General features: G+C 36.3%; 2 protein-coding genes across 4 annotated transcripts in view; both read left to right on the top strand.

Annotated features, from left to right (window-relative positions):
- The first annotated feature begins 1,604 nt into the window (after nt 1–1,604).
- Nucleotides 1,605–2,147, top strand: LOC117104736 (tctex1 domain-containing protein 2-like). Its single transcript, XM_033245605.1, has one exon. It carries the CDS (start codon nt 1,605–1,607, stop codon nt 2,145–2,147), a length of 543 nt encoding a protein of 180 aa, XP_033101496.1.
- Nucleotides 2,148–5,998: 3,851 nt separating this feature from the next.
- LOC117104420 (sushi, von Willebrand factor type A, EGF and pentraxin domain-containing protein 1-like) overlaps nt 5,999–9,479 on the top strand; it is a 46,269-nt gene continuing 42,788 nt past the window's right edge. For 2 of the 3 annotated variants that reach the window (XR_004444742.1, XM_033245272.1), the window contains exon 1: nt 6,000–7,986. Coding sequence is in view for 2 of the 3 variants with exons in the window: in XM_033245272.1 (XP_033101163.1) it covers nt 7,291–7,986 (696 nt within the window). In the remaining variant the exon portion in view is untranslated. Of the gene's footprint in view, nt 7,987–9,479 lie in introns of all 3 variants that reach the window. The other variant, XM_033245283.1, reaches the window with a different exon arrangement.

Below are 9,479 nucleotides of genomic sequence, written 5' to 3'. Positions count from 1 at the left end.
CCACTTTTTGAGATTTATTAGACCAGAGAAGACACCATACGTGGGCAGACCTACCAGAAAGTGGAGACAAAGCATCGAATTAAAATATATGGAGAAGATTGAGAGTTAAAAACAAAACTATGGTGTATTGTGGCTTATGTGGTAGTGTGGTTAGAGAAAGATTCAAATTAACTTAGCAAGCAAATTAGATTAACTTGTTATTTTCATTATCAGTTTATACAAAAATTTCACAATTTAATTGCAAATAACATTTAAGCTCCCAGCGGCCTTGAATATTCAATCAAACTACCTCCTGAATATTCAATAATAAGCCTATATGAATGTTTTTTTTTAGATCTACCAAATTAGGCCACTTTAATAACACACGAAATGTTGAAGATATCAATTTGATTTATGTTTTTGGCTGATTAACAAATCAAGGGGGCCTAGTTTGTCTATTTTATGAACACTTACCTGGATTAACTACTAAATTTCTGATTTGTGCAATCTCAAGGTATTTATTCTTAAATCTACAAGTGTTCCAGTTCGATTGTTGAAAGCCATAGCCATTGAGTCGTTAACTGTTTATTGCCTCAATCGTAGAAAATGCTCTCATTCTGTATCAATACGGCCAACTGCTATAGACCTAATAATTTAAGTATTCGACTTAAATTGTAAGCCACTGTGACAATAACAGAACCTAACACAGGCTTGGCCAGATTAATATAAGGGCTTTTGGGCCGGGAAAAATAGGCCCCTGAACCCCAGGAAAAATCACCGAAAATCTGGTTTTATGTTTTAGCCATAGTATTTAGGCCCACAATTACAGCCCCAGACCCCACAGCCCAGAACACAGGTGTGTCCACACCCCTCCTAGCAAACAACATAGGTCTGCTTGATAAAACATTACATAAATGGAGAGTATATAAATTTCCTTTCCCAGCCCCGCCCGTTCAATTATTATGGCTGAGGTTCCACAAGAAGCGTAAACGTACGTAAACACGTGCGTTTGGTACACGTACACGTGTGTTTGTGGAACGAGCGCATAAGCTTACCGATGTTCTGATTGGTCAGTTGTTAAATTTGATTGATACTCTGGAGAGATCCATTCTTACTGAATGTGCGCCGTTGTTAGGTAACACATGGTAACCTGAAGGACAGTCCGTTAAGTCCACAAACATTAGGTATTGCTACAGGCAATACCTAAATCATTTTTACCATGAACAATACATACATGTTTTGATTGAACTTCACACTTATGTCTGCTATTCTACTCCCCACTGTGGGAAGTAAGGACAAGGCAAAGCATTGACAATCAAAAGAACAAACAATAAGCAGTGTTAAATAAAATCAAGCCGATGTCAATAAGTAATGCACGGATTTATGGCAGCTTTTGTAAAGGACAGTTTTGATTCTTTTGGTCAAAGTGTTGGACTAATAGTGGAACGTATCGTCTCTTAACTCAACCCAAGATTTGACTGTCCTGTTTTTCTAAACGTACGTTTTTTGTTTATCACGAATTCTGACGGCACGTAGGCGCGCCTACGAGAAAATTGTGATTAATCGAATTAAACAGAGTTAATAGATTTTTATTTTTATTTCTGTGAACACTAACATTTTGTGGAATGGAAGCGAATTTAAAAACAAGAAGAAATAGTTTAAATCTCCCAGCACTCATTAGGTCTGGATCAAGCATCCCAAACATATCCCAACGTAGGTACTCGTTGGGAGGAGTGAGCTCAGATGCCAGACGATTTTCACTCCGCTCAAGAGGGAAACTAAATGCTGATGTCAAACAGCTACTAAATCCAACAGAGAACTCCTATCAGTTGGCACCAACAGATGATAGGAAGTTCAACGTTACTAGAGTGGAAGAATTATTAAAACAAATTTTGGAGATGAAACTAAAAGGCCAAACGTATGACCCACAGACAGCTTCCGTGATTACTACGTCTTTGACAGAATATATTCGAGACAAGGTGAAGCTTCTTGGTTACAAACGACACAAATTGGTTGTTTATATTCTGTTAAGTCCTGATATAGGACAGAGTTTGGAAATAGTGAGCCGCTGCTTATGGGATGACAACTACGATAGATTTGCTTCGGCCTGTTACCATGGAAATGGGATATGCGCCGTTGCTATGACGTTTGGTTTATACTATGAGTAATTGAGAATTAAAGAGACAGGCAAAGCTTTTATCTAGAAACACCGTACCAGGTTGAACAACCACCCAGTTACATTTCCCCATGCTTGTCTAGTCTGACCAGGGAGATGTAAAAATAAGTCTGACATCACTGCGCGTCTTATTCACTCGGACGGACGGAGACGCGACGGCGATTTGACGGAAGCGATTAATGAAAATAAATAACCTGGATTCTAATTCAGATTCTCATCAACGCCGACGGTTTATCATCGGGATGAGGGCAGGAGCTGTGAGATGGACCAGTACACCGGGGTAACCCCCTACTCGTCTCGAAAGATATACTGGTTCTTCATAATGCACTTGAGCCCATTCATTTTATGTGTCCCGTCTCGGTCCAATCTCCGAAATTCGCATTCGTTACCGGTACTTTCAAATTTTTGTTGGGATATGAAGACTCGGCACGGTTGTTGGTGGCGAATCAAGAGATTGAGATTCAAAGCTTCAATTTAGGCCTACTTTTGGCCTCTTTTTATTGATGTGTATCTCCATACCGATAATATCATGCACTTAGCTTTTATTCTACTTCGATGTTGATTGGGGATTTTTGTTTTTCTATCCAAATTTAAGTATTTTGATGAGGTTACTCTATTGTTTTGCTATTTTTAGTTTTGCTACTATTTGTACAGACGTTTTTTTTAGCAGACTCGAGTACATTGTAAAACCCACTAAGCAGGCCTACAATTAAAGCAATTAGCGTGCAACAGTACTTTTATTTAGACTGAATAAAACGTTGTTTTTGACGGCTCCCTGGTTTTTTCTGCAGGTACCGGTAAACAATATAGATCCCCTAGACCTACCTTGATATTAATATTGTCATTTAGGCAAGGCTTAGACTTACGATAAGTAATGAAATGTTGTGTGTTTCTGCCTCTGTGTTGTGGAGGCATCAATGCATCCTGGAAGATAGGCCTCCATGGATTACGCCCGGAAGTTTAAGTCTTTGCTAAGATGTTTAAGCTGCAGCAAGAGCCAAGCCAACTCACATAAATCTGATACGTACTATTGTACTTTGCGTTCTTGTTCCCATACCAATTTCATGCACTTTGCTATGTTTGTGAAGTTTTGAAATAGAATGAATGAATGAATGTCAAGTAGCACTAAAGGTTAACAAATAGAGGCACAAAAATTCATCAAATCATGCCCTTGAATAAAAATTTCAAGATCATTCCCGAAAAGAGTTTTGCGAGGGAAAACAATTGCATGTGAGTCGCCCCCACATTGCAGGCCTGGCCTACTTGCTAAAAATCAATATCCTAATACAGGCCTTAAATATAATACACTTTTTTTTTATAACACATCTAAAAGAACAATGAAGCTGAAATTTCTTTAAGAAAACAAAATAGGAACAAATTGAGGCTTCGGTAAAACATCAAATGAGGTTTTTATTTTTATAAGATTAGAAAACCAATTAAAATAAAACAGTAAATTCTTTGGCACATTTTGTGGAGTAGGTGTGACTACTGTATATGATATTGCACCCAGCACGGTAATAATAATATACTGATGTACAATAATAACATTCTATCTTTGAATACCGTACACCTTTTTTTTTATAAGAACCAGTAAGTAAAATTGTAAAATAAGAACAAAATAACATTTTGAGTCTGAATTTGTGAAAAAATAAGAACCATGAGCCTGGGCAAAATTTTACTGGTTCTTTTAAAAAAGAAAACGTGTACAGCTGTACAAGGTTTTGCACGAAAAATATTTAATTGAGCAGGGGCGTCACAAGAAATGATTAAGGGTAGTGTATGATGAGTGTGGGTGAAAAGTCGGAGATTATTTTGCATAAAGGGCCCCGATAGAGTATCTTCATTCTATGAAATATGGGGAAAAGAATGCTATTAAGGGTTCCTAGTCACACATGAAAGTGCTATTGTTTATTTGTAGGCTACAAAAATGTCAACCTTTAATCTTCATCGTGGTAGAAATACTCTCATTAGCGCTTTAAAGTGAAGAGGTCCCCATTAAATGGTTACGATGCCGACCATCACAAACATTGAATAAATGCAATTACGCAGGTGATAAATTAAGGTGTTGTTATGTAGAAACTCATTTTAGACCTTTAATTCTACTCTACGCTGGTGTACATGGATGGTCACTGGAAAGGAATGATGTTCTCTCTGGACAGTATCTTCATCACTTTAATGCCTCAATTAAGTTAAATTGGACACTAAAACCCTATCACTTATCTGTTTAAACATTTAATGTAAGTTTCTTAACTTCTTACTTAAAATTCGTAAGTTGTGACTCACCAACCACAGGTTCATAGTTAACTGAATCTTAAACCTAGATAACAAAGGCATAAATAGGGATTTTTTCGCAAGCTTACGAAAACGATAACGAATACGGTTACGTCATCAAATTTTAGACAAACCCTTCCCCTGCAGTACGGTAGCATATCTCTCACAACGTCGGCAATTCCTGCCTTTTGCATGAGTCAAGGATCATATGCAGCTCATACAGCATATTGCTGAGAATATTTTAGCCACGAATGACGATAATGATAATGACGTATTCGTATTTGTTATCGTTTTCGTAAGGTTGAAAATCTACCTAATTATCACAATATACCGACTATAATACCTGATAGAGGACTACTACTGTACTGTAGGCCGAGTATATTTTAAGAAGATGTTTTTCATTTTTATATTAAATGTTTTTATATATTTTACAGTACCGTTTTGGTGTGATATCCTTTATAGCGCCATCTATGGCCCTTAGCATCAGGACAGTGAACTCTAGTAAAGTTACCTGAAAACGATTAGGGAAGCATTTAGGTACTCCACCGTGTAAACTAATATTAGTTATGATAACAAATTCGGTGGTGAATTGAATGAAAATCTACTCGTCTCGATGACATTTCGATTTAGTTTGCTTTAATCGTCATCTCATCAGGAATGCGACGGAAGTAGGCCTACGGTCAGTCCCAGTTTGCTGTCCGCGTTTTTTGAGTCAAATTTTATCGTTGATTAGTAACCCTATATTTTGTAACCTATGACTGGCTACAGCAGTGTCATCTACAAAGTCAGTCCAACAATACAACGAACTGATTAATCAATCAATCAATCCATCAATCAGTCAACAAACATTTAAAAAACATGAATCATCGAACTTTCAATTCTAAGGAGCTCCTCTGCATTATCACTTTCCAAGTCATTCAAAGAGATAACTAAAGTACTCAACATTAAGAAAGGATGACTCACTAACGTATCGGGCGTGATAAATACACGTTTTGCAGTGGTGGTAGGCTATATTTTCGAAAATATGGCTTACGATACAAAGGCCATACGCTTAATAAGCCCTCGATATTGTTTTGCTTTAGATCAACCGAACATAAACCTTGATTTCTTTCTTACTGTGCGTGTTAATACCAAAGAAAGTTTATAAACTTACAATTGATAATGATATGTTTTATAGTTTTATTAACAATCTTTATAGTTTTATTAGCAATATATAAACGATGCGACGAAATTTGTTACAAACCAAATGCTTTTCCACCACACTTAATGCGTTACATATTTATAACGCATTCAGTTATGACACTGCAAATGTTTTGCCACCACCTCACGTAATGCGTTACACATATCTGTAACGCAGTCCATTCACACTGCAAATGGTTTATCATTGCACGTAATGCGCTACATACGCCTACTTGTAACGCAATTCGTTATCACCCTACAAATACTTTGCGACCTCAGTATGTAATGCGTTACATACATGTAATGCGTTACCAAACATCCCCCCTGAGTAAAGCTTACATAGAACCAAACCCATTCAAACTGAGCTAACTTAACTAATGCAATAGAAAAATAGAAGCAGTAGAAAAATAAGAAAACAAACAAAACAATAAACAAATACGATCGACGAAGCACACTCGTATTGTAGTTGTTTATAAATATTTGATGAGTATAGGCCTATGTAGCCTGACTTATTTGTTTAAAATGCGCATTTAATCTTTCAGCCGAATCACATATATTAAGCTCAGTTTCTATCATTTACCTGTTTGTTTATATTTATAATATTTTATATATAACGCCTGCTATGAGGTATATATAGGCCTACAAAGCATAGGTCCACGGGTGTTCTTGAGATATGTGAATCAATAGAAAAAAAAACGATGAGATAAAAAGATAAATACTTAGCAGACTGAGAACACAAGTAACTTTATTGCACAAGTTGACTTATTTATCTAATTTGATTGGTTGAAAATTATTAGGACCTTTATGTAGGGCCTATTAAAATATATCGATATTCGTAGCAGGGTACTACTACTCATATCTACCTAAATTGTTGCAGAGAAAGGCAATCATCATTCTTAATCACGTGACTTGATCGAAGTTCCGATCGTTAAACCTGGTCGCTTGTCACTGATAATATCCCCGGACGCAAGTAGAGAAGATACGGAAGACAATCAGCCCGTACGTAACTCGTTGTACCAACACCACTGTCTTCGGAAGTTGCATATACATTCATATATTTATGTAGTGCAGATTTGCGGTATGTGTATTGTTTTACGTTGTCAATGTGTAGTCCTTCTAGGCGCGTGACTAATGCAATCTGCTATCTAAAAATCGTGATATTCGTAACTCCAACAAATCTGCTGAGGAATATTTTCTCATAAAATATTGTCAGTTCCCGAGAGGAAGTGTCAGTATTTATCGCTTCTACAGTATTTCTCATTCTTAAGAATGCACCGAATAGAGGCAAGCACAGTTATATGAAATGCTCTTCGACGAACAGTTCAGATTCGTTGGTTTTTTTCAAGCGGGTGCATGAGGAAGAATTCATCTAATGAGATGATGCTGATAAGGAACGTACTTTAAAAAAGCGTAATGTAAGAAAAAGCCATAACTTGACATTTCATCTTCAATCAAATATTGCATACACCTTTACGGGAGTACTTGGCTTCTATGCTGGAATCTAGGCTGACTGTATAAGGATGGTGTCGTCCCTCGTACATTGCAAGGTCGTAACAAACTTGTTTATTTTCTGAACCAACAGCGTGCAATTTTAGAATTCAGCCAACTTCACCACCTAAGTTGATTTAAACAGCTGTTTTAAAATTATTTTACAAACATTAATTGATATAACGATTTGTCCGAAAATGCTGCAGTGTTCGAAATTTTTGTTTCGTTGCCCATTTTTCTCTGTCGTCAGTTGTATCGTTACATTAGTGCTGATACCTACGAAAGCAGGACCACTTAAAAGTTTGCAAACTGTGCCGCCTGATGAAAACAACACAGGGAGACAGGCTCATCTCTCTCAAAATGACCAATCGAGACGTAACAGCCTAGCAATTGAGCCACAATATAGTTTTGATCCCGAGTACGATGACAATAGTAATGTTGGAAACTTAAAAGATCAACTCAACATGGACATCACTTCAACGATACTACTCAGAGATCTGTATAATACAACTTATGCAAATATACCCGGCGCAAAAAAAGTGGATATGTTGGGAGCAATGTTGAAGACTAGAATCGATCGGTTACGAAATGTTGAAAATAGTCAACTGGAATTGGTATTTTTGGTGGACAGTTCAGCAAGTGTTGGGAAAACAAACTTCTTTAACGAATTAAAATTTGTTAAAAAGGTTCTCGCTGATTTTGTTGTTTCCTACTGGTCCACCCGAGTTGCTGTTATTACGTTTGCATCTAGAACTCGTGTTTTGAATGTCACGGATCAAATCAGTTTTCCAACCATAGAACATCATAAATGTTCTTTGTTTACTGAAGAACTGCCAAATATAACTTATGTTGGCGGAGGAACTTACACAAAAGGAGCTTTTGAAAACGCATATGTAAGTATTTTATATTAGCCTATCTGATTTAACTGTAAATTTGGTCGGAGTCATAACTAAACACCCTCGATTCACTTTAATACTCTCCTATCTATTGACGGAAAGTCTAGTTGTGAATTTCTTGACAACTGATAATCCCATACGTGTAGCGCCACATCCTCTAAAAACAAAACATCCTCTCTGGGAAATAATATAGAACTACTCATCATTGTACTCAATATACTACAACAAACAGCAACTCCGACTACTATACTACTGCTTCAGGTGCTGCTGCTGCTGCTACTATAAGAACCAGTAAAATTTTGCCCAGCTCAGTGCTATTTTTTTGGCTAATTTCAGGCTCAGAATGTACTTCTGTTACACACTTTTCAAAGATAGAATTTTTTTTTTATTACTGTACTGTTATTATAGATGTTATTTCATAGTCACACCTACTGCTACTGTATATGATTATCTTGTTTTTATTGGATTTTCTATTTTTTTAAAACTAAAAACTAAATAATTTTACCACATTTTTTGAGCAATTTCAGCCTCAGTATTCTTATAACATGTGTTTAAATAAAGGAGTACTGCTACTGCTGCTACTACTACGCTGCTGCTACTACTACTACTACTACTACTACTACTACTACTACTACACTACTTCTACTAGTTTAGTTTTGTTACCTTTTATATATATATATCCGCACATTTAACACATTAGGCCTATACAAATGTAACAAGGTAAAATGAGAATTAAGTACAATCTGCGTAGAGGCTTATATATGTTCACTAACTACAGAACACTTAAATTGAGCCCCAGTTAGTAGGCCTAATTGATTAAATAAACAGTTAAATAATTATGTAATAGGCCTAAAAAGCTTAAAATGTTGTTGGTTGGTTGGTTGGTTTTATTTTTATACCCACAAAAACCTGAAGACTTATTTTTACTGATGTTGTTAATTAGGCAGTAAGAAAGATAATCTCTTAGTCTTCTCCTAGAGTGTACTGTCTTCCACGTGAGACCAACGTCTCAAAATGTCTGATCCGAAAGACTGTGCGTTCGTGCGCGTTTAAAAGCTCTCAGCTGAAGTACAAGGAGGGGAGCAGATGGAATTCAACCGGAGGCCAAGGTTTGGGGTCGGAATATAAAATGGGGTAGTGGCTGAAATTTTTATATGGGAGATGAAATAGTAGTGAATGTTCGAAAACATGCTTTATTATGTTGGTAGTTTAGCAAATAAAGAGGTAATGTAAAAAGACAACATGCATTTTTGTGTAAACGAAACATAAATATAATTTGGTTAAATTGGTGAAATTCATGAAAAAAGGGTAAGGGGTTTCGTGTTGGATATAGGCCAAGAAGAAAGGTATAATTTAATGTTTGTTATCTAGAAATTATTCCTAGATATAATATTACTGATTTGGTACTGTTTACAGTTGAACAATGGCATTTAAAAATTGTTCGACTTACATATCGTTAATTAATGGAAAACACAACAATTTGGCATGTA

The sequence above is a fragment of the Anneissia japonica genome, unplaced genomic scaffold (genome assembly GCF_011630105.1).
Source record: "Anneissia japonica isolate Jap-2015-1 unplaced genomic scaffold, ASM1163010v1 scaffold287867_len1003013_cov215, whole genome shotgun sequence".
In the NCBI taxonomy this organism is placed as follows: Eukaryota; Metazoa; Echinodermata; class Crinoidea; order Comatulida; family Comatulidae; genus Anneissia; species Anneissia japonica.
Note: the sequence above shows the minus strand (reverse complement) of the source record. Positions and strands in the feature narration are given on the sequence as shown.